Here is a 24,184-nt window from a genome sequence, read left to right as displayed (position 1 = left end):
TAATGGGGAAAATTATGTGTATAAATAAACATATACTAGTGAAATTATAGTTCGTCTTAATTATAATTGATGGTCTACTTTTAATTATAAATAGGATATGCGATTCAACATTCTAGTTTTGTATAAATATTCACACATTTGTATAACTTTTGTATCATATTATTTTGTAACTGTTTACACGATGTTTGTAATTGTATAAATTAATTTTTTTAATTTTATACAAAAATATTGAATTATAAGAACCCGTAAATTATACAATGAGGTAGATAAAACTGTAGCTACATCCCGTAAATATTCAGTTATGAAACATAATTAAGTTTATTAAAGTGGTTATTTGTGAAAATTTTCCTTTTTAATATTAGGTTATTGACAAACCAATTACCCATCAAGACTAGTAAGTTACTACACTTGCTTATACATAAATAATAGTATAAATATTATATATCAGTCTCAATACATTACTAATTACCGTCTTTATACTTTAGCCTTCAACTCACACTTTAAAGTGACTTTTTAGTTCACAACTTCACATTATACAAAACATTAAAATTTATAGTAAGAATTCTATTTCTCTTAATTATCTTTGTGATACACTTGTATAATTTTTTCATTACATTATCGTATTGTCGCGTCAATTTATTAGAAAATTTGTATAATTATTTTATAAGTATTTTCTAACTGGTTAAACCGAAAACATATAAAAAAATCTCTTATTGATTGGGTTATTCATTTAACGTATTTAAACATAAAAAATTGTTAAATCGAATCAATAATACATAAAATCGAACCGATCAATGTACACTTCTAGCCTGAAGCCTGAGGAACTCACAAGCGCGGAAAGTTGGCAAAAAAGAGTCTTAGGAAAATGGGGTGCGTCTTAGGAGATAATATCTCATATAGTCACTCAACTTTGCTTACTTCACTTAGAAAATTACTCATCTTTATTTTATAACTCAAAAATCACTCAAAAGATCAAACACATGAAAATAAACCTGATACGAATCTCCTCCACGTCAAGCAAACACATGTATAATGTACTATTTCTATCTAATAACTTTTTAGGAGTAGATTAAAATCAATTGATAAACATTTTTCTCGAGCTAAACAGAAGTAAAAACATAATATAGAAATAAAAATTGACAAATAACTCAAATTATGAGTAGTTAAATGACATATTCTAGTTTTACAAGGGGTGAAATTAACTATTTGACAAACCTCATATCACCATTATCCTCTTTCTTGACAAAATTTCAATTCTTTACTTCAACAAAAATGGCAACAGAGAAATTATTCTAGTAAAATTAGCTGCAACAATGGCTACATTAGGCCTCAGTCTTTTCTCAGCTTCAATGGGTCATCAATGTATTCTCCCAAAATCCCAATATTCACCTTCTAAGTTCAGAATTTCATGTTCCAGCTTGTTCTTGCAAAATAACAAGGTACAGTTTTTACTGACCAAGACTTGATTTTTGTTTGTTGGGATTTCAAGAAATGAGATTTAGTGAGTATCCAATTGAGTTAATTGTTGTTTGTGTGTGTTTTGATGGTAATATGAGCAGTTTAAGAGGAAGTATACAAGTGTGATGATAGTGCCTACTGGTGTTGGAGCAGCTATTGGTGGCTATGCTGGTGATGCTTTGCCTGTTGCTCGAGCACTTTCCTCTGTTGTTGACTGCCTTATTTCTCATCCTAATGTATGAAACTTTTTTTTGTTTCCTTCCATTTGTCTTGATGAAATTTTACTTTGTGTATACCCTTATGTGTAGTATAATATTTAGACCTCTATAACGAAGAACTACTAGTCGAACCAGTTTGACGACAAAATACTAGTTAATTTCCTCCAATTTGTCTTAATTATATGTGGATAGAGTTATCTAGTACCTCTGTGTTGCTAAGAGGTAGTTTGTAATCTGTACAATAGTCGAGGTGTGCACGAGATGACTCGAATACCACCACCATTATTAGAAAAAATATAAGTAGGACTCTATTTGCCAAACAATGTGCTCACCCTTGATTATTTTTGAACTATTTGCTGTCCATTTGTTATAGCATTTGAATAAGGACTGATATGATAGAGTTTGATGAAGGAGCTAATCTATCCGTCTAAACTTACACATTGAATATATTTGAATCGTTAATGGGAGTTAAGATATGTTAAGGATTCAATTTAGGGATCCTTTAACATGAACTGAAAATTTGTTGACAGTTGCCTTGCGAATTTGAAATTCAGGTGGTAGCACTTCTTTTCAGAAAAATTCTTAGGCTTCAAATGTGGGTTGTCCTTAATATACTAGTGTTTTTATAGAGGAAATGATGCAGGATCACTATAGCTATCATTTTACTTCTCATGATATGTAATTACTTGTCAAATGTCACACCAGTGTAATTAGTGTAAATAATGTCTTGTTTGGCTGAACATTTAAGCAGACTGTCACTTAGCTATTTCTCTTAATTTTGTCTTCAACGAGGAATTTTTTCCATGCGTAGTATAGCGATGAAATTGAACTTCTAGTCAAGTACATGCCTCATAATCTAGCTATAGGCATCATACATTCATACTGGCAGATGCATTTCCACTGATATAAACGGCTAAAGCTCCAATACCTTGTGTGTCCAGCCCTTTTGAGACTAGATAAAAGAATATGTGGTAAGTAAAACTAGCTTGGATAAGGCAGTTTACCTCAACTGAAAGTAGCTTCAAGAGTTAGCTTCTGCCCTGCTTCAAAGGATATTGTGGGAATCGATGAATCCTATTCGACATTCTTACACTACTGACAAGATGTTTGACTACTAAATAAAAATTAAATTGGTTCATACTCTATCCAAAGGAACTGGACATTGGAAAATAGGAAACTAGTAAAAATTGTTTAATTAGCTTGAAATTTGAGTTCTCCATACTTCCTAGTTAGTACTTAGTAGTTCCTGATCAGTCTAATGGACTGAATAGCCTCTTATATTCATAATACTTTGAGCCTTGCTTTCCTCAATTAATTTAGTAGTCTCTGCGACTTTGATTTTACATTCTGAACGATTGTACTTCCTAGATGAGACTGGAACTTAAACTCTTGGTATATCACAAAAATTCTTGGAATGAAAAATACAATATGGAGAGACAAGTTAAGGAACCGAGCAATTTTATGGGATTAAATCCTCAACAATAGAAACTGAAAAATATTTCATGTACTTAAGGGCCAAAATAGCATCAGTTTTAGTAGCTTCTTTAAATTGTCAACAAAATAAGGAACCATCATTGCACGCAATGGTGTGGCTTGGCTAATGAAGTGATTTGAGAACCATGAAGTCTCAGGATAAATTCCAGCGGAGACAAAAACACTCGGTGATCTTTCCCATCTTGCCAACCGTTGTTTAATTGAGTCACCTGGTGCTTGTGGTGGTGGAGGTAGAAGGTACACTGTTAAATTAGTCAAGGTGTGTCCTAGCTGTCTCGGATACCATGGCTATCAAAAAGAAAAAAAATGAATCAACATTTGAACATCAGGTCAGGAGAAGGAAAATGATTGGAACTTTGTGGCAGTAATTGTGTGGATGAAGTAACTTAGACTGTCAATCTAGAGTAGGAAACATGGTCTGCAGTTTGGATTCACATGTATTTTCCTAGCTCTCTGTAAATTTATAAGTCATACAGGTTCTTAATGCAGCAATGCTGTACTGGCCCATGCCAAATGCACTCTATGTTGAAGGCTATGCACTTGATCGATTTGCTGAAGGTCTCTGGACACTGCAACCAGTTCATCAAAATAGGGTATGCTGTAAAACATTTTGCTCATTTATCCTGTGAAATCTGAGATCTATTCCAGTTGTTACTATATCCCTGATGCTTCCAAGCTTTTATCCTCCGTTCAGCTTGTAATCACATTGTGAACTTGTAACGTGGAGCAGGTAGGACTAGTTTTTGATGCTGGGATAGAGGAAGAGCTTCTTATGCGCCACCTACAAGTGGTTGATGCAACAAGAGCTTCTCTTGGATTGCCAATAGTGGGATACACTGTAACTGACACCCCTTTACTGGTATGCTTTTTATCTTTTAAGTTGAATTTTCGTATGCTCAATGTAATGCATAGTAATCTTTCCTGAGGAAAGTCCCTAAATATTTAATATGATAGGAGCAATATATGTAGTTTTTCGACAATATTCCCGAGGGAAGTCCTTTGCATTGCTTTCAATGCTCATAATATAAATGGTTTCTCAATCTTAATATGGAATCTTTTGGGACTAGTGGGGAAAAGTATGGGAAATGCTGCAAGTTGTTCAGAGTAGATTGGGAACACTGGCAGGCAAAGAATGCACCCAGGGGTGTGGCGTAGTGGTCGAGAACCATGAGGTCTCAGGTTCAAATCCTAGCAGAGGCGAAAGCATTAGGTGATTTCTTCACATCTGTCATAGCGCTGGTTGACAGTGTTACCTGACACTTGTTGATGGTGGGAGGTGGCGGTATTCCATGGAACTAGTCGAGGGGCGCACAACTTGGTTTAGACACCACGATTATAAAAAAAAAAAGTTTAGCCAAAGAATAAGATGTATAAGAACATGCTCAAAGGAAAAGAGCTACTGAAGCATTTTAAAAGTTGTAGATTTTCGAGACAAGGAGTGGAATGAGAAAGAGGATAACTCAATTTTTGATCTCTTTCTTATGAAGATAAATTATGTCCTAATATGCGGATTCAGCTTTATTTTTGCGTTGGACCTAGGTTTTCTTCCACTGTATGGACATATCATCATTATGACATATGCAATATAAACATATGTTGCTAAACAGAGATTGTTTCTCTTAGTTAGGGACATTAAGTTTGACGAAATCATTTAGTTGCTATTTCACATCTCATAGTATTTCCCTTTACTTATAAAAGAAAAACATATCTCATGGTAGATAAAAATATATATATTTTCCTTGATGACAGTGTCATTATCACGTCTATATTTATTATTAACTTCACATAAACTTCTAAATGGATCACAAGTAGCTAACAGCTAGTGTATGTAAAGGTGGAGAAATGGGTTGATCCAACAAGTGGCCAATCAACAGGGAGGATTCAGCGTCCAGATTCACTACTGAGAGCTGTGGAGAACTTGCGAAATGAGTGTAAGGTAGATGCAGTTGCGGTTGTGGCACGCTTTCCAGACGATGATACCAAAGACTTGGATGATTATCGACAAGGAGTGGTATTAATTTTTTCTGACTAGCTTCTCATTTCATTTGCAAATGTAATCCTCAATAGTATCTATTCAGAATTTCTAGATACAAAATGGTCACAATTCATGAGCTCCTCGTAGACAAATATCATTCCTTTTCTTCTCATATCTATAGACAAATATCATTCCTTTTAGGTCTCCATAATTTTGCCATAATGTATGTCTGTGAAATCATCTAAATAGAAGGTGTAATATTTGAGTTTTGTATAAACATCAGTTTGAATTACTTTCTTCCATTGTTTGCTTGCTGGTTGTGCTGTTTAACTTTTAACTGCTTGTAAAAGAGGAAATTCATTGTATTGTTTAATACGTAAAATCTTGATCTCAATTTTATTTTTGTACGCTTAATTCTACAGGGAATAGATCTTTTGGCAGGTGTGGAAGCTGTTATAAGTCACTTAGTGGTGAAGAATTTTCAGATTCCTTGCGCACATGCTCCTGCAGTATTGCCTCCTCAATTAAACATGGCAGTGTGCCCAAAATCAGCTGCTGAAGAGGTAAGTGATTGTCCCGTCAATCTTATAATATTTAAGCTCACACCATTTGTGCTGTTTAACTTCATTTGTTTTCCATTAAAGACTGGGTACTTATGTGGAATAGCCAGGACATAACTCGTCTGCGACTTGGTTTCCTACATGAGGATAGTGCAGGGGAGTTTTTCTTTTTAGTTTCTTCATAGGCGAGTTCTTTAGTTATCGTAAAATGGAAACATGATCATTTTAGCCATGTAAATGTTCTCTTGCAGTAGATATTCACTCTCAAGAGGAGCGTAAATAGTTTATAAGATTTTAAAAGCATGATTTTGAAATGCTTTCTTCTGCATTTACAGTGAGTAAGAGGGAGATATGACTTCGTTCAGAAAACCATGAAGATGTATAATCTGCTAATGCTGCATCCTTTTAAGCATCTTTTGCATTCTCATGATATCTTCTTTTTTTTTTTTGTTTTTTTTCCTTCTCTACCTCAATCTTCTGACAGATAGGATTTACATTCTTGCCGTGTGTCCTTGCTGGGCTTAGCACTGCACCACAGTATTTGGTCAAGGCCAATAATTATTCAGACAACTGCATTGTAGCTGGTGACGTTGACAGTGTGATTCTACCAATTGATGCTTGTTGTGGAGATGGTGCTCTTGCATTTGCCAATCGTAAAAGAAACAAGGTAATTGGCTCTTTATCTATCGACATCAACTGGGTGAGTTTAGTGTTTGCTAGACTTCGAGTTAGGCCTTCGACAGCTGACTCTGTTGATTAAATCAGAATCACCCCAATCCCTTATTCCTTCCAACGGTTGGATAGAAAGAAAAGAAAGCGCCTCATCCTTTTCATATTTACGAGTATTCCCAAACCCAGCTTACACTACTTGTCTCTTCTTCCTTTGTCATGAAAGTGATACCATATGGTTGCCTAAACTTCCTCTAATACTACTATTGTTAGAATATGGCTTGCAACTACAAATCTTGTCATGCTTCCCAAATTAGTCATTTGGGAGGGAGCGTTTTTTCGATAGCCAGTCAAACATCTTCTGCTTTCTCGACATTAATCCCATTTTTCCTATTTGCTCATATTTTGCAGCCTCTTATAATTGCTGTTGAAGAGAATCAAACAGTTCTGAATGATACACCGGACTCACTTGGTATTGAAGCTGTAAGTTCAAATGTTAACTGCAAATACCTTATTTATTGTCTATTTGTTCTATTAGCAACCTGCAACTAAACATGAAGTGTCTATGCATGTTTCATATTCATTAGAGAGCTTTAACTTGTAGCATGTACACTGTGCAACGATTATTTACCTGCGCCATGCATAGTATCAATAATCTTGATTTTGATATGAAATGAGCTTAAAATAAAGAAGCGCTATTCATATAGCCGACCCCATTTTGTTTGTGATTGAGGTGTAGTAGTTGATTGATTAAGAGGTTGTTTGGTTTTGGAACAAGGTTATCCAGAGTCTTAAGTTGCTTACACTCTCTAAAAAAGCTGCCGCAACCATGTCAGATCCTCCAAAAATGTAGTACTCTTGGAGGTCCCAACACGCACCCTGCGACATTTTTGAAGAGTCCGGACTGATATATTCCAGACAAAACCAAGATTTTGGTGATATTAGCTAATGCCAATAACCAATCACTGTTTACATGTAACCCAAAAGTTGTGTTGAGAGAGGTACTGACAGATTGTAAAAGGGAAATACGAGTACTAAACTGTGACACCCCAGATTAAGATTAGAAGTCCTACATCGGCAAAACGCATGAGGTATCTATGTAAGTAGACCTTACAACTAGTGACAAGTTTTAAAGTCGTGCAAGCCTAGGCCTAGAACGGACAATATCACTAGCGGGCTGGGTTGTAGCACAAAATTCAAGTGTCCTAAGGTGTCTATAAAGTCGTGCGGGCCTAGGACAAAAGCGGACAATATCACTAGCGCGCCTCCCCCTTTCCCCCCCTAAAAGAATGTTCATTCCTTTCTTATACAAATAGAACCTATGCTTGTCTGGACACTATCATATTGGTGTATGACTTGTTTATTTTGCAGGTGAAGGTGTCAAACTACTGGGAAGCAATAGGTGTAATTGCAGCTCACAAGGCAGGAATAGATCCAAATTCTCTTAGAAGGAATAGAATCAACAACATAACACCAACTACTTTTGTTCCTTCAAATGGTTATGCTAAATCAAGTATCAAATCATTTGTTTGAAATATAGAAAACTATAGTATATACATTCATCATATTGTAAGGACTAATTTGATTTGTATAGTGCAATAGTAAAGGCTAAACGGAAACATGGTCCGTGAGGATTCATATATTCGACCCCAACAACTAACTAGTTGGGGACTGAGGTGTAGTTGTAATATAACGGAAAGAGGTTTATATTCTTCGTTTATTTTCTCTCTTACCTTATGTGTTATAATACAATATGTTCAAATTTTGATTTCTTTAACATCGAGTTTGAATTCTGAATACGAATCTCGATTACAAATATAACATAGAACAATAGAAAATAATTAAATATCAAATGTATCAATAGTCCACTTCTTTTTTGTTTTGAATATCAATATTGGAACAAATTACTTCTTGCACCTACTTCATTTGACCAATTAAATAAAAACAAATAATTAAACAAATGGATAATAGAATTTTTCTACTCTTAATTCATCATGCTAGTTTGCAAGATTTGGATCTAAGATCTTAATTATTTTTCATTTTTAAATTACTTGATAAGTCAACACTCAAAATTTTATGATACATATTTACATGATATAATAATATCAAATTTATTAACAAATATTTATTGTTTTAATTTATCTGATATATTTTCTTTTTAAATCAACTTAAAAAGAAAAACACAGTTTTAAATTTGAAAATAATTAAGTTTTTAACCCTATTTTTCCTGTCACATAAATAATTGGAAGGGAAAATTGTATATAATAGCAAACTAATAACCTAAAATAAATGAAATAGCTACGGTTTGATTTAATTGTGTTCCATAGCAAACGTTAGCTAAAATTTGCCAGCGTCTCTCTCCCAGAAATCTCGCTCGCCACTCTCCATTCTCGCTCGCCTCTCTCGCTTTATACACAGAAGTGTATAATTCTGTTTCTGTTTGTATAAAGCGAGAGAAAATTATATATACACATGCAAAAATATATTTTTTCGTGTTATACACTTAATTATACAATTTACAAACATTTTACTTCAAGTATTGCAAAGAAAAAGGTCAACGAATTATACAATTGCGAATTATACAATTGCAGTGAAATACAATTTTCTCTAGCTTTATACAACAGAAGTGTATATATTGTGTTTCTGTTTTTGTATAAAGCGAAAGAAAAACATATATCTTCTTGCTATACACTTAATATTGCAGCGAAATAGATAGTGAATTATACAATTGTGCATTATACAATTGCAGTGAAATATGATAGCGAATTATACAATTGCAGCGAAATAGGCCAGCGAATTATACAATTTAGGCCAACGAATTATACACTTGTATATGTATAGCGAATTATACAGTTTTATGTTTGCTATGGAGCGCAATTATGCAAAGTTTGCTATAGCATATAAATATGAATTTTTTGTTTGCTATATGTGAAAGTTGCCCTAATTGGAATGTAATGAGTAGGTTTAAGTCCTATCACATAGTCAACAAATTCAATGATATGAAATCTTTATTCTCTTTAATTTTGTTCCAAAATCTGCTAATATTTTATCTTTTTCTGATCTCATTTATTAATTTCACTAACTATAATATTATTATTGTTGTCCAAAAACATAATAATCTCATTTATAAATCTAAAAATTGTTTTTTTTTTATATGACATCAAATTTATAGATAATAATTTTCATGTCCTTTTTTAAAGTTTGGTAATAATGAGTTTTATAATTTTTACAATTAAATAAACGTTTGGCTAAAATTAGCCATCTTTTCTCACTGACTATTCAAGAACACATGAAAGAAATTTATTTTTATAAAAAAAATTTTAAAAATATTTGATTTCCATTTTTTCAGTTCACAAAGATTACAGATCACACTTGTTTACATTATTGTATTAATACACTCCTTAATCCTCCACGATCTTTAGATCACACAGCATCAAGACAAAATTTTTAATTTTAAAAATAAATAAATTCAAGAAACCTTTTGACTTTCTACCAAAATCATGAAATTGAGATCAATACAGAGATACCCTTTTGAGTTTTGGTGTTTATGATGGAGAAAAAAGCAATCTTGGTGTTTTTGGTGCTGACATTGAGTTTAATAAGTGGTCAAGAACCAGAAAAGATTGATACCCAAAAGGCACCATGGAGGATCCACACTTTGTTTTCTGTGGAATGTCAGAATTACTTCGATTGGCAAACGGTTGGACTTATGCATAGTTATAGGAAGGCTCAGCAACCTGGACCTATTACAAGATTGTTGAGCTGTACTGAAGATGAGAGAAAGGGGTATAGAGGGATGGAGCTGGCTCCTACTTTTGAGGTTCCTTCTATGAGTAGACATCCTAAAACTGGTGACTGGTAAATTCTTGAGCTTTGATTATTTGTGGGGTTTTTGAGTTTTTTGTTTTGTGGATGCATGTGGTGTGGATAGTGAAATGCTGAATTGGGTTCTTGATTGTTGTGATTTTGATGGTTTTTGAGGTATAAAGAAGATGAAAGATTGATACTTTTTGTGTTGTTTTGTGGATGCATGAGTTCTTGATAGTAAAATGCTGAATTGGGTTTTTGATTCTTGTGATTATGATGGATTTGAGCTATTTGTAAGATGAAAAATTGATACTTTGTGGATGCATGAGTTGTTGATGATGAAATGCTCAATTGGGTTTTTGGTTCTTGTGATTTTGAGGGCTTTGGGCTATTAAGAAGATAGAAAGTTGATACTTTTAGGTTTTTTGGGGGGATGCATGAGTTTTTGATGATAAAATGATGAATTGTGTCCTCAATTCTTGTGATTTTGATGGCTTTGAGCAATTAAGATTGAGAAAAAAGATGATTTTTTGTTTTGTTTTTTTCCAAGAGGGTCAGCTTTGCCTAGTGTGTTTGGTGATAAAAGTGCTGGATTGGGTTTTGATTCTTGTGACTTTGATGGCTTTGAGCTGTTAAGATGATAAACGGATGATATCAACTGAGATATCAGCTCCATTTACGTTTGTGTGATTGCTACCATTTATTGGTTTTTGCGTTAAATTCTATGTATGTATTCAATGCTGCATTGAGTTTCTGATTGTTGTGGATTTGGGCTTCAAATAATTTAGAATACAGCACATCGAGTTATGATGTTTTTCCCAATGAGGAAGATCAGCTTTGCTTAGTGTTGTATGATTGCCAGCTTTATTTGGTTTTTGCCTTCGATTTTATATGTTTATTGCTTGAACTGGTTTTTTTTGTTCTTGTGACTTTGATAGCTTTAAACCATTATGAATATGAAGAAATGCAATCATGTTCTTTTTCTCGGAAGAAGGTTCAACTTTGTCTAGTGTATGCCACCTTTATTTTATTTTTTCCTTCACTTTTCTGTGTTGACCTCAATGTTGACTTGGGTTTTCTACTCTTATGGCTTTTGTCTCTGAACGGTTGAGAATATGAAGAAATGAATTTATGTTGTTTTTTCAGCAAAGGTATCATCTTTGTCTGTGTTTGTGTCTTTACAACCTTAATTTGGATTTTGCCCTCAATTTTACATGTTTGATTCAATGCTGACCTTGATGGCTTTAAACATTTTAAAATGCGGATAGGTAAAAATATGTTGTTTTCGACGAAGATATCAGAACGGACTTATAAAATGTTGTGTGATTGAGTCTTCTTTGTTTTTCTTCTACTTTGGATATGCAATTGTGTATAGAAATTAGTGTTGATTGCTGTTACGGTGGTTAATATCAAGAATTTAATGATATAAAAAGTCCAAGGGCGATTGAGATATCACGATAACAGAAAGATTGGATTTCGTCCCGATTATTAATTTTGAGTTGGATATCCTTGAGTTCTATGTTCACTGCTCCAGTATTGATGATTGATAAAGAGAAAATTTGGTCAATTGACATTTGTTTTACTTGGAGAAAGAGATAGGAAGAATACTTAGTAATTGCATTACCATTTGTTTGCTCAATGTGTCACTCTCTTTCACTGTCTTGCTAACTGCTTTGATTGTTCGCTTCTATCCTTGTTGGTTTCATGGGTCAGTTCTTCTCCTCTACTTTACTTCTGTAGAATTTTGCGATATTCTCATTTTCTTCCAGTTGAAGATGTTATTCGTTATTTGAGTTGAACATATTCAACTATAGAATTAGTCTTATATTTGCACAAAGACCATCGGTGGATCCATCCTTGGCAACACAAATCATTTTGCCAGAGTTTTATTCACAACATTTCAACCTGTTTTTCCTTCCTAGAAAAAAAAATGCAATTTATGTTTTTTCTTGATATCTTTGTTTATTTTTATGTTATAGTCTTCCTCTTATGTGATTTGGTTCAACTTGTGTTGTTTAAAAGCAACAGTAAAAGCTTGTAATGCCGATCATAGAAGATAATACTGTTATTTGTTCTGCAGGTATCCTGCAATTAACAAACCGGCTGGAGTTGTTCACTGGCTTAAATACAGCAAAGAGGCAGAAAATGTTGATTGGGTTGTCATACTGGACGCAGACATGATCATTCGAGGTCCAATCGTGCCATGGGAGATTGGGGCAGAGAAAGGGAAGCCTGTTTCTGCGTATTATGGGTAAAACCAAATTCTCTTTTTGCCCATTTTAAGTTTCACTATTTTGGTAAGATCTTGATGTGGAAGAAAAAGTATTTTCTTGATGGTAACAGAGATAGTTTGCAATCATGTCTTACAAATATGTAACTTAATGGTTACTTTAACAGTATATGTCCAGAAAACATCTATAGTTCTCAAAATATGTCGAGAAAACATCTTTTAGGCACTGAATGTAAAGATCTAAATAACCGAAGAACTAGAAAAGTAATAACCCCTTGAACTTTCTCTATAGATTCGTATCAGCTCATCACCTATTATTGCACTTGGCATGTGAAAGCAAACTCCTGATTCAAGAAAAAGCCATAAACATCAAAGAATTATAAGTGCACGTAGGAGATGTTTGTATGAAGACTATTTTTGGTGTTTTCTTGACAACCTGCAGCATCCCTTTTCAAAATTTCATAATCCTTAATTATATAATCCTCTTTGTCAGATTGATTGCTTATCGTAATACCCGCCGCTACCCTCTGTTGTTGAAGGCTCGTTGATTCTAAAGAGTTTATTTTACAATTAGGTATTTAATTGGATGCGACAATATTCTTGCAAAGCTGCATACAAAGCATCCTGAATTTTGTGACAAGGTTGGTGGGCTATTAGCCATGCATATAGATGATCTTCGAGCTTTGGCACCCCTATGGCTTTCAAAGACTGAAGAAGTACGGGAAGACAGAGCTCACTGGCCAACCAATTATACTGGTGATATCTACGGAACAGGGTGGATCAGTGAGATGTATGGATATTCATTTGGTGCTGCCGAGGCAAGTTGTTTCATTGGCTGATCTTTTATTTTGCAGATATCTGTTGCTGCTTTTTTAATGGTTTATTAAGATTATATATATATCCTTTCTGTTTGATTTATCAGGTAGGACTCCGGCATAAGATCAATGATAACTTGATGATATACCCTGGCTATACTCCACGAGAGGGTGTTGAACCTATTCTTATGCATTATGGGTTACCTTTTAATGTTGGAAACTGGTCATTCAGTAAACTAGACCATCATGAAGACGACATTGTCTATGATTGCAGCCGTCTCTTCCCTGAACCTCCATATCCTCGAGAGGTAAAATTTTATGTGCACCATTAAAATTAATAAATTTAGTCTATGCATATTATAAATTTATTTTTGCTTTTTACCAGCATGGCTTCCATTTTGTGAATTACTCAGCTGAATATGCTCTGAAGGAAACAATTCAATGTCAATTGATACTAAAACTTGTTAAATGACAAATCCATATATACAGCAAGTGCAGGTGGTTGGGGTGAGCAATCTTGTTGCCTTCTATGGGTGATGCTTCGACCACCACATCACCTTTGTTTGTTCCAATGTGTTTAAAAAAGTAAGATTGATGAAGTAAATTAGGCTGACTTGAGCTGATATAAGCTATGCTATCTGTTAAATCTTTCATAAACTAAGATACTTACCGTCTTCGATTTCTTATTAGTCATTTGCAGGTTGAGTCTATTTTTTTGTCTTCGTCATTTGATTTATACTAGTAAAAGTAAACTTTCGTAGTACTTAAATAAGTATAAGCAACTTCAGAGGTACTCGTCAAAAAACAAACCTCAGTGTGTCAAATTTGCTGATTTCTGATACAATTAGAGCAGTGCATTTTAAATCAGTTCTTTCTATCAAATTCATGGCCCTTTAGAAAGTCAATGAGCAAGCAAGTTAATGCTAAGCTGGCTCACTTATGTGGTGAACTATGACCACTTCCTCATAGACATAATAGTACGAGTTTTAAAAGCTGGAGTTCTAAACACTTGACCAGCTGAAAAGTTTCCGTGTCGGGGCTTTTGAAATATGAATCTCGTGATCTAGGTTTCATAGTTTTATGAGGTTAATGTGTTTACTTCATTGAGCGGTCATCCATGCGTTGTAATGATTCCTTATGCAGTTTGTCACTAGGAGTTATTTGGATCATTCGTTCTGTGAGATAACTTGCATTTTTTTTTCTTGTGACGTTAATTAGAATCTCTGAGATTTTTTGCTTCTTGCAGATAACACAGATGGAATCTGATCATAACAAAAGGAGGGCACTGTTTCTGAATATTGAGTGCATTAATACCATGAATGAGGGCCTTTTATTACAGCATGCTGCCTTTAAATGCCCTAAGCCAAAGTGGTCAAAGTATCTTAGTTTCCTAAAGAGTAAAACATTCGCTGAACTAAGTCGGCCAAAACATTTGACTCCCCAAAGTCGACAGATGATGGAGATTGAAATTCATGAAGAAGTTAATAAGGAGCCCGAAAAGCCACCCCCAAAAATTGAGGTTAAAATTCATAAAGAAGTTGTTAATGAGCCTGAAAAGCCACACCCGAAAATCCACACCATTTTCTCTACAGAATGCTCATCTTACTTTGATTGGCAAACAGTGGGGCTTGTGCACAGTTTTTACAAGAGTGGTCAGCCAGGGAACATCACAAGGCTTCTAAGCTGTACCGATGAAGATTTAAAGCAATACAAAGGCCATGATCTAGCTCCCACCCACTATGTACCGTCCATGAGCCGACATCCATTAACAGGAGATTGGTAATCTATTATTTCCTAGTTTTTCTTTCTTGTCAATACATACGGCCTTTTGATCAAAGACATCTTTCCACATTCTGCGATTTTTTAAAAGGAAATGAAATAGAGTAGACCTCCACTGGAAGGAGCATATAAAATATCAAATGAAACGTTTGTCACTCACCTCCATTATCTCTCCCCCATCTTAATAAAATAAGAAAAACTAAGCCCTAAGGTCAATGTGGAAATTTTTGACGTCAAGCTGGATCTAGTTTTTGCTTATTTCAGGTATCCAGCTATCAATAAGCCAGCTGCAGTTCTTCATTGGATGAATCATGTGAAGACAGATGCTGAATACATTGTAATTCTTGATGCCGATATGATCATGAGAGGACCAATAACACCATGGGAATTCAATGCAGGCCGCAGTCGACCTGCTTCAACTCCTTATGAGTAAGGGTTACAAGTTTGTGATCTTTATTTTCCTTCTGTTGGAGGATTGCTTGGTTCATTAAAACTTTTTATATTTGTTTTGACGAATCAGTTTGTGCCTAATATTCTTGCACGAGTTCACATTGCACAGATTTTTACCAGTTACTACTTTTGTTCATATTCTGAATCAGCTACCTTATCGGCTGTGACAACATACTGGCAAAGCTCCACACTCGCCATCCTGAAGCTTGTGACAAGGTTGGGGGCGTAATCATTATGCATGTAGATGATCTACGGAAATTTGCGCTGCAGTGGCTGCACAAAACCATGGAAGTCCGGCTTGATAGATCTCATTGGTCCAAGAACATAACAGGAGATATCTATGAATCTGGATGGATTAGTGAGATGTATGGTTACTCATTTGGTGCTGCAGAGGTACTTTTCTACGCTTGTTACAAAAATATAGTTCTTTTAATCAGTTTATATAATGAAATGTTGTTATAACGAGGTTTGACTGTAGCTACCGAGTGCTGTACTCTTTAATCAGCAATCTGTTTAATCTGAATTTTAATGTGTTGCAGTTGAATCTGCGACATGTCATAAGTGACGAGATTCTGATATACCCAGGATATGTTCCTAAGCCTGGTGTTAATTATAGAGTCTTCCACTATGGCTTGGAATATAGGGTTGGTAAGTGGAGTTTTGACAAAGCAAACTGGAGACACACCGACTTGGTTAACAAATGTTGGGCTAAGTTTCCTGATCCTCCTGATCCATCATCACTTGATCAAACTGACAACAATTCCCTACAGCGCGACTTGCTTAGCGTAGAATGTGCAACAACGTTGAATGAAGCTCTTCGGTTGCACCACGAGAGGAGAAAATGCCCAGATCCTAACACTATTTCCACACCCAAACATGACAGAGTAAATCAGGACAGAGTCGATGAAACTAGAACCAATGCTGAAACTAGAAGAGCCAGTGCTGAAACTAGAACCAATGCTGAAACTAGAACCAGTGCTGAAAGTAGAACCAATGCTGATACTAAAACCGATGCTGAAACTAGAACCAATTCTGAAACTAGAGCCGATGATGAAATTAGAACCAATGCTGAAGCTAGAATGGCCGTTGAAACTACAACTTCAACGAAGTTTGGAGGCGTTGACGAAGTTCAGGCCTTTAGGCACGATGAAATGCCCAAAAATAGTTCTCAGGAATCCTCCCAAGTTGAAACGTCAAACGGAACATTCACTTCCATGAGATTTTGGATCATGGTTTTGTGGGGTGTTTCAATCTTCGGCTTCTTAGGTGTCATGTCCGTCATGCTTAAAGGGCGTAAGGGATTGAAAAAGAGAGGTAAAGGTTACAAGTCCAAGAGAAGAACTACATATTCCGGTTTCTGGGATACAAATGGACAGGACAGACATCTACGCAACGCTGAAACAGCATAGAAATCTCTCTTCTTGGCACAACTGTCAAAGTTCTTTGCACATCAAACATGGTCATTGGCGCCAAGGTCCCTGTAAGTTCATTATTTAAGCATAGAACGAAAAAAAAAAAAACGTTTCTTTTAATCGAGTTAGTATATAGTTCTATGCTGCTGGATGGAATAGAAGATGTTTTTCTATGTTCTGTTTGATTAAATCAATTTCACATGAAGCTGTTAGTCTACAATTTGCCTAAATAGGACTATGGCTAGGGGAAAAAAAACATAATGTTAGTACAAGTTCAGAAATAGAGTAAAAAGAAGTTAGTAAAGTTGTTTTTTTTGTTTAAAATAATTACAATTTTTTATTTTTGTATTGTAATTTTCTGCTGGTGTAAGTTTCATAAGTATAATAAGTTTTCATTTCAAGTTTGTGTTGTTTCACAAGTAAAATGAGTGTTATCATAGTAGTTATAAGCGGACCTTTCTGTAACAGTCATCTTCTATATAACAAGTATTTCATTATAATGGTTTAATTTATTTTTTTTATCGATTTTTCATGTTAGATTACATGTTCTTGATAACAATATTTTATTATATTATTAAATTGAAATCAAATTTTGCCATTCTCTTATTTTTCATCGAATAAAGATATCTTTTATTTTATTTTTTTTCATAATAAAAAAATGTGTTGAGACTAATTGGTGGGCCTGCGCTTCACGTGAAAGATGGGTGGAGGGAAGTAAGAAGAAATAAACAAAAAGTAAATATCTCAAAGTATTGAACCATATTTTTGAGAATGTCGTTGCAATCGTGTTAGGTCCTCCAAAATTTACGATATTTAGAGGATTAGACATGTACGTGTCGTTTAAACTATATAATTTGTATCGTTTAAACTATATAATTTAGACATATTTCACAAATATACTATTATTATTTATACTTTCAAAATATTACATATCTACCATTAATAATAGTTTCAGTTCATATAGTGAAGAAGAGATACCTAGATATATGTCTTTTTGCTATACACTAAAATAGAGTGAGATACACTAAACTAGAGTGAGAGACAATTGAGATTTGTTATGCATCTCAGATACATGCGATCGCACTAGATATACATGTATCTGGTAATGATCCGATGTATATGAGATATCAATTACATAAGAGAATGGCGAGCGAGATGGGGTAGAGGCAAGCACGATATTTGTTATGTATCCCAAATATACGTAGATTCACTCAGATACAATGCAAATGCATCTATAACTAATTACACCTAATTTTAACCCAATATATTTTAAGATAACATGTATATGAACGTTTTGAATGCATCAACATTCGATAAGATTTATAGTATCGCATTGTATAATGTATTTAAGTGATTAACTCCTACGTGAATCTCCTAATATTAAAGAATCCGTGCAACATAGTAAAATAATGAATTAACTACTTAAAATTAGGTTATCAATATAAAAGAAACATAGATTGTCACTCTACACTCTAAAATAAAAAAAAATTAGTCCAAATTTGAGATCGATGATATAATATAAACTCACAAAAGACAAAAATTGTAACTACGGATGTAACCAACTGATCAAATTTTTGTATATATAAATCATTAATGGAAGTTAAAATTTGCATATTTTTTCTTGTTCTATTTTTTCTTTTTGAAGATGAAATAAGTAGTTAGCAAAATGTCCAATAGAAATTTTTGTACGATATATAGAGAACTAAATAGAGAAGGATTCAGAAGTCGATTTAGATTTTAAATTTATGTACGCCTTAACAAATTATAATTCTTTTCGTTTATTATGTTCGGAAGATATAATTTTTTTTAAAAAAACTAACGTTTAAATCAAAAGTATTGTATTTTGGTGAATCGATAACTTCAACTAATTTATGGCTTCCACACTTGTAAGATAACGAGCCATTTGGAACCTTATTATATCAACATTTTTTAGTTATTTATTTATTTAACATCTAATAGTATATTTAGTTTTTTTTTTTTTAAAAAAACATCCCATACTTAATAATACGAAACATAATGGATATGTTTTGCACATTAATTTAAAGTCACAATATTTTATATCTTTTTTATACTAAAATTTATATTCTAACAAAATCAAGCCAAATAAAATAAAACGATTCAAATATATATCGATGAAATTTGATAGATACATGGAAAGTCATAAATCGTAAGGGGCCACTTCACGTGAAGAGGCTTTAAACATATTTTGTTTAGATCAACATTAAAACAAAATATTACGACTATACATATATTTTGGGTGGCATTAATATTTGAAAAATTTATGTGACACAATAAGTCAATGTCCTATATTTATTCAAAATGGTGATAGTTTTAAATATATAACATATAAGAATAATTTAAAAATTATATATAGATATATTTATTATCCCTATCGGTAAAGTTAGATTAAATATTATATAAAATACAAATATACTTAAATTAAGTATTTGAATACAATATATTTCCCTATTTTTATACATGCAAACACAATATATTTCGCTATAGAAATATTATATATGCATAAATATAAAGTATTTCACTATATTTTAAAATTTACTACGGTTCGTAATTCAACAATTACAACTATTTAACAAAAAAAAAGTTTTTATTTTTTATTTTTGTAGTATTAGCACTCATTTATTTTAGTCTATGTATTCCAAATGCTATTTTAGTTATATATAGATAATTCATTTTAGTAAGGGGTCAATTCATAATAATATTGAGATTTTTATTTTAAAAATAAAATATTTAAATTATAAAAAAATATTTTTTCTTTTTCTAGTACTTGTCCCACATGTGAAATATCATTGGCTTATCAAGAATCTTCCCACGTGACAACATCGTCAAAATGAAATCGAATGACACGATATATTTAAAACTTTTATGAAATATAGAGAGTTATATTTAATAATGTTATACATATACTAATTTAAAATATCATAATTTGTTTTTATTTTAAAAAACAAGGGAAAGAAAATTGAAAGTAGAGCTAGAAAGGGAAAACGAGAAATATTACTATTGTTTATATATGGTTAAATTTTTATTTTATGTATATATGATAGATGTTAAATTTTTTCCGGTTAGTTCGTGTGTTTACTTCTTCAATTTTTAAATCTCCTCGTGAAAAATTCTAGCTCCACTATTGCGAGAAAGAGAGAATTATAAGATGAGAATCAATAATCGAACTCACAATAATACAAAGAAGGTTCAGGTTCAGACTTCAGATAGCCAATCGATTGAGTAGATAAAATTTAATATTCGACTAAAAATCACGACAGATGAAATAAAACGTAAAATCTAAAATTGGATTGATATAGAGTTATCGAACTATGAGGGGCCACTTCACGTGAAGGGGCTTTTTAACGTTTTTTTGCACATTAAAAACAAACATGGCACTGTGCTAGATGATAGTTACATTCTTATGTAATTTCATATTCTGATATTGATTGATCTGATTGATAAAATAAAATTTAGTATTAAAAACTATAAAAGTTAAAAATTATAATCTTATATAATTACTACTTAATTATAACCTAATCATATACAGTAATTAATACCACAAATCAACTAACAATGTGGTGATTCCACTAAGGTCTTTCGAGATGATTAAGACCTAGTTATTTATAATCGCAAGTGTATATTTACTATATTTTGCTTTTCAAAAGTCAAATAAATTAAAACAATAATTATATCCGCCTAAAGGCTAAAAGTTTACTTGAATGATGAATTAAAAAAAAATTAAAGTTATTATGGCATAGAAAATGGTTGTAATATATATGATTGGAGTCAAAATATTCGCTAAGAGAATTTAAAATAACAAATAATAGATATACTATACAAAGCATTAAAGATACAATATCGTATATCATATTATATATATAATATAATATTTTAACGAAGAAATTCGATTATACCCTTAGATTTACCCTTGTTAACACATACATTATATACATTAAAGTTCTTGTTGAATAATGTTGGTGATCACACATACATAAACCTACCACATTCAAAAGCAACAGATACCTGTAATTGCTAGTTATGCTAGTGAAAGATAATATATTTGAATGGGAAAAATGTATAAGTATTCTTCTAGATTATATATATAATCGAATTTTCAGAGACACATCTTAACTAAACTAAGGTTCTATTATCCGCTTGAGCTTATTTGTTTTGTAATTTTGTACACCTTTTGTCTTACGTGACATACTCCATCACTCCACGCAATTGAGGCGCATGAGAGATATTTGGGTACCACATAAGCCAAAAAGGTGTACAAAATTACAAAAAAAAATAAGTTCAGGGGGCAATAGGACCTTAGTTTATATAGTTGATGTGTGTCACTGAAATTTTGATCATAATCTAAGAGGATACTTGTGCATTTTTCTTATTTGATACAATAATCGAAGTGTGCGTAAATTGATTTTTCGAGCTATGATCATTAAAAACAAATAAAGGTAACCCAACCCTAACAAGCCCTACACACCAACAAAACTATTCCTAGTATTTTCCAAATTATGGAATTGGGAAAGTTGGGAATTATCACACCTTGCATGCATGCAAAGACCAAACCACCAGTCAACACTTTTTTTATTATTTGTTATTATAAAAGCACACTCTATTCACTTCCAAAATTCAACCACCCAATCTCTTTTTTCATTCTCCACATTCAAATCTTTTTCTAGTATATATCTTCTTCACATAGTCACCATCCAATAAAATATTAAACTATAGAATATAAAAATATCAAATATCTAGAATTATGAGAAAGCCTTGTTGTGATAACAAAGAAGAAATGCATAAAGGAGCTTGGTCTAAACAAGAAGATCAAAAACTCATTGATTATATCACTAAACATGGTGAAGGTTGCTGGAGAAATTTACCTAAAGCTGCTGGTAATTATACATATACGTCACACTCTTTATTTATTTAGATGTCGAGGTAAGATAAGTCCCTGAAAAGTCTAGGGTTTGCACCCAAGTACTCCATCTCGATTGACATTTTGCTCTCGAGGGAGTGGGGTCCTAGAGCGAACTACTCATTGTTGTCATGTTGCCCTAGAAGGGTGCACTTTTAATTTGGTAGGATCAAAAACATTGTATTGAGGGAGAGAAAGCGCGTGATTTTTTCATTGAAAAAAAAATCGATTATGTAAGTTCAATTGAACCTATCGGTTTCTATTTGAACTATGCATGTACATGCAAAATAAATTGAGATGTATGTATAGGGTATGAATTTATCTATATACTGACTTAAAATTCTGAATTCGTCGTTGATTATAGGCCTGCTTCGTTGTGGAAAAAGTTGTAGGCTAAGATGGATGAATTATCTTAATCCAAATCTAAAAAGAGGAAATTTTTCTGAGGATGAAGATGATCTAATCATCAAGCTTCATGCTCTCCTTGGCAATAGGTAACTTTTCCATTATTTGTCCCTTAAAAGGAATACAAATTCTAGATTTAATTTGCTTTGAAAAATATAAACAATTAACAAATATGGGAATTAATTATGAGATTCATTTCTATATAGGTTATGCTATTGTTTTTTTATATGTATATAATTTATCACTAATTTATTGTTAAATAGAATTAATGACAAACTTATACGATTTAATGCATGACAGAAGTTGTCTATCGCTAATTTATATTTTTTGGTAATGAATTGATTGACCATAATAATAATTAGTTTCACTAAATAATATCAATTTATATGATATTGTTCGACTCGCTCGTATATGAGATTACTAAAAAATAATTAAGTTGATGGAACTTGTGATATCTTAAACAAGTCATATGTAATAATACCAATTTTATGCCTATAAAATGTGAAGTCTAAATTATACATTTTAAAAATAATTAAGTTGATGGAACTTGTGATATCTTAAACAAGTCATATGTAATAATACCAATTTTATGTCTATAAAATGTGAAGTCTAAATTATACATTTTAAAAAGATAACGTAAGAGTGTCGCGTAAAATGAAATTTAAGGGAGTTTCAGGTAGCTAGTGCTATTTTAAAAAAATGAAATTTATTTTTCAGGTGGTCGTTAATAGCAGGAAGATTGCCAGGACGAACGGATAATGAAGTGAAGAATTATTGGAATTCTCATTTGACAAGAAAACTTATAAAAATGGGAATTGATCCAAAAAATCATAGGCTATCTCATTATCTTCACATAAAAAGACTTGAATTACTCCAAGAAAATAACACAAGATTAGAAAATGTTGGAGTAATATCTGATGCTACAAGTTCTTATGCTAATAAAGATCAACAAATTACAAGTTCATTGCTTGATCTCAATTTAATTCCATAGATAAGTATCGAAGACATTCTCGATCATCTAATTAGTTGATTAATATTATGTCCTCTGGTTGATTTAGACATCATCGTTATGAACTTTACGTATTTTTTAAAAAGTACAATAATGTATGGTTTGTTATTATATTGTAACATTTACTTATCAATTTTAAGTACTAGCATTTCTCTTTCTATATATATATTGTTCCTAGAGAGCTACATAGAAATGAATTTATGAACTGAACATTATAAACGAGTTTGGAATGTTACTATAAATAAATAAATAATAATATTCCAAACTTGCTTATAATGTTCAACTTATAAACTATAAGAAAACTGTAATTCTTCTAGGAATTAGTATAAAAATTTGCAGGAAAATAAGTTTCATGCGAATTTTTGTTTTAACTCCAGAAAAATATACATGTAATTCATAGTTTTCTTATAGTCTCACCACTGATAACTTGTCGTAGCGACTCGTGGATCGTCGTTTATACTAATACTTTTCTGTGGCAATAACACAAGTTGCCACCAAAGGTTTAGCTTTTGTGGCGATTAATTGCCTCTACAAAAATATATTAAAATTGCCAGGAAAACTACCCAACAAAAAGGTAAAATATTTGAAAAAAGTGAACAATTATTTTATTTTTAATGCAATTATTTAATTGCAATTACAATACTTTACACTTTTCAAATATACAAATAATTTCATTTCCATATTATTCCATCCCACAATTTTTTTGGTTGGTTTATATGTTCGTGTATATGTGTATTTAAGTTTCACTTCAATCTTATTTTCTATTGTCTATATATAGATTTAGGAGTTTTAATTGTCATTGATAAAATATTATTATTTAGAATTTACTTATCCTGTAAATACATAATTTTAAAAATTTATAATAAAGTCTACTACTATATTTTTTCATTAAATTTTGTTTTTCATGGATAAAACATTTAGTACAAATAATGAACGAAACACATTAATAATAAAACATTAAACTTACGTCCAAAATTTTAATAAAAAT

At 32.4% G+C, this 24,184-nt stretch overlaps 3 protein-coding genes across 4 annotated transcripts; all 3 read left to right on the top strand.

Moving 5' to 3' along the window:
* Positions 1-1,229: 1,229 nt before the first annotated feature.
* On the top strand, positions 1,230-8,106 carry LOC101257662 (uncharacterized). The gene is made up of 9 exons (XM_004238804.5): positions 1,230-1,439; positions 1,560-1,694; positions 3,647-3,763; positions 3,901-4,029; positions 5,005-5,181; positions 5,568-5,708; positions 6,190-6,372; positions 6,786-6,857; positions 7,746-8,106. The coding sequence occupies exons 1-9, from the start codon at positions 1,314-1,316 to the stop codon at positions 7,905-7,907; spliced, it is 1,242 nt and encodes a 413-aa protein (XP_004238852.1). The 5' UTR covers positions 1,230-1,313; the 3' UTR covers positions 7,908-8,106.
* A 1,466-nt stretch (positions 8,107-9,572) lies between these two features.
* On the top strand, positions 9,573-17,367 carry LOC101257369 (peptidyl serine alpha-galactosyltransferase). Of its 2 annotated transcripts, none has more exons than XM_004238803.5 (8): positions 9,573-10,232; positions 12,262-12,432; positions 12,986-13,229; positions 13,334-13,534; positions 14,473-15,005; positions 15,270-15,434; positions 15,605-15,848; positions 15,995-17,367. In XM_004238803.5, exons 1-8 carry the CDS (start codon positions 9,922-9,924, stop codon positions 16,862-16,864), a joined length of 2,739 nt encoding a protein of 912 aa, XP_004238851.1. In that variant the 5' UTR covers positions 9,573-9,921; the 3' UTR covers positions 16,865-17,367. The 2 variants fall into 2 exon arrangements, with proteins under 2 accessions (XP_004238851.1, XP_069153650.1); XM_069297549.1 differs by having other exon boundaries at positions 9,596-10,232; positions 12,986-13,233; positions 13,338-13,534.
* A 4,139-nt stretch (positions 17,368-21,506) lies between these two features.
* LOC101264519 (transcription factor MYB3) lies at positions 21,507-23,356 on the top strand. Its single transcript, XM_004239350.5, has 3 exons — positions 21,507-21,759; positions 22,147-22,276; positions 22,905-23,356. The coding sequence occupies exons 1-3, from the start codon at positions 21,627-21,629 to the stop codon at positions 23,176-23,178; spliced, it is 537 nt and encodes a 178-aa protein (XP_004239398.1). The 5' UTR covers positions 21,507-21,626; the 3' UTR covers positions 23,179-23,356.
* The last annotated feature ends 828 nt before the right edge of the window (positions 23,357-24,184 follow it).

The sequence above is a fragment of the Solanum lycopersicum genome, chromosome 5 (genome assembly GCF_036512215.1).
Source record: "Solanum lycopersicum chromosome 5, SLM_r2.1".
Lineage (NCBI taxonomy): Eukaryota > Viridiplantae > Streptophyta > Magnoliopsida > Solanales > Solanaceae > Solanum > Solanum lycopersicum.
The sequence above is the reverse complement of the archived record's forward strand: the minus strand, read 5'-3'. Positions and strand labels throughout refer to the sequence as shown.

Bases quoted from the DNA above. Each gene is read 5' to 3' on its own strand.
- LOC101257662 (XM_004238804.5), top strand. From the start codon at position 1,314: ATGGCTACATTAGGCCTCAGTCTTTTCTCAGCTTCAATGGGTCATCAA. The intron at 1,695-3,646 runs GTATGAAACTTT...TAAGTCATACAG, and splicing joins GCCTTATTTCTCATCCTAAT to GTTCTTAATGCAGCAATGCT. The intron at 5,182-5,567 runs GTATTAATTTTT...TTAATTCTACAG, and splicing joins ATGATTATCGACAAGGAGTG to GGAATAGATCTTTTGGCAGG.
- LOC101257369 (XM_004238803.5), top strand. From the start codon at position 9,922: ATGATGGAGAAAAAAGCAATCTTGGTGTTTTTGGTGCTGACATTGAGT. The intron at 13,535-14,472 runs GTAAAATTTTAT...TGCTTCTTGCAG, and splicing joins AACCTCCATATCCTCGAGAG to ATAACACAGATGGAATCTGA. The intron at 15,849-15,994 runs GTACTTTTCTAC...AATGTGTTGCAG, and splicing joins ACTCATTTGGTGCTGCAGAG to TTGAATCTGCGACATGTCAT.
- LOC101264519 (XM_004239350.5), top strand. From the start codon at position 21,627: ATGAGAAAGCCTTGTTGTGATAACAAAGAAGAAATGCATAAAGGAGCT. The intron at 21,760-22,146 runs GTAATTATACAT...CGTTGATTATAG, and splicing joins AAATTTACCTAAAGCTGCTG to GCCTGCTTCGTTGTGGAAAA. The intron at 22,277-22,904 runs GTAACTTTTCCA...TTTATTTTTCAG, and splicing joins CATGCTCTCCTTGGCAATAG to GTGGTCGTTAATAGCAGGAA.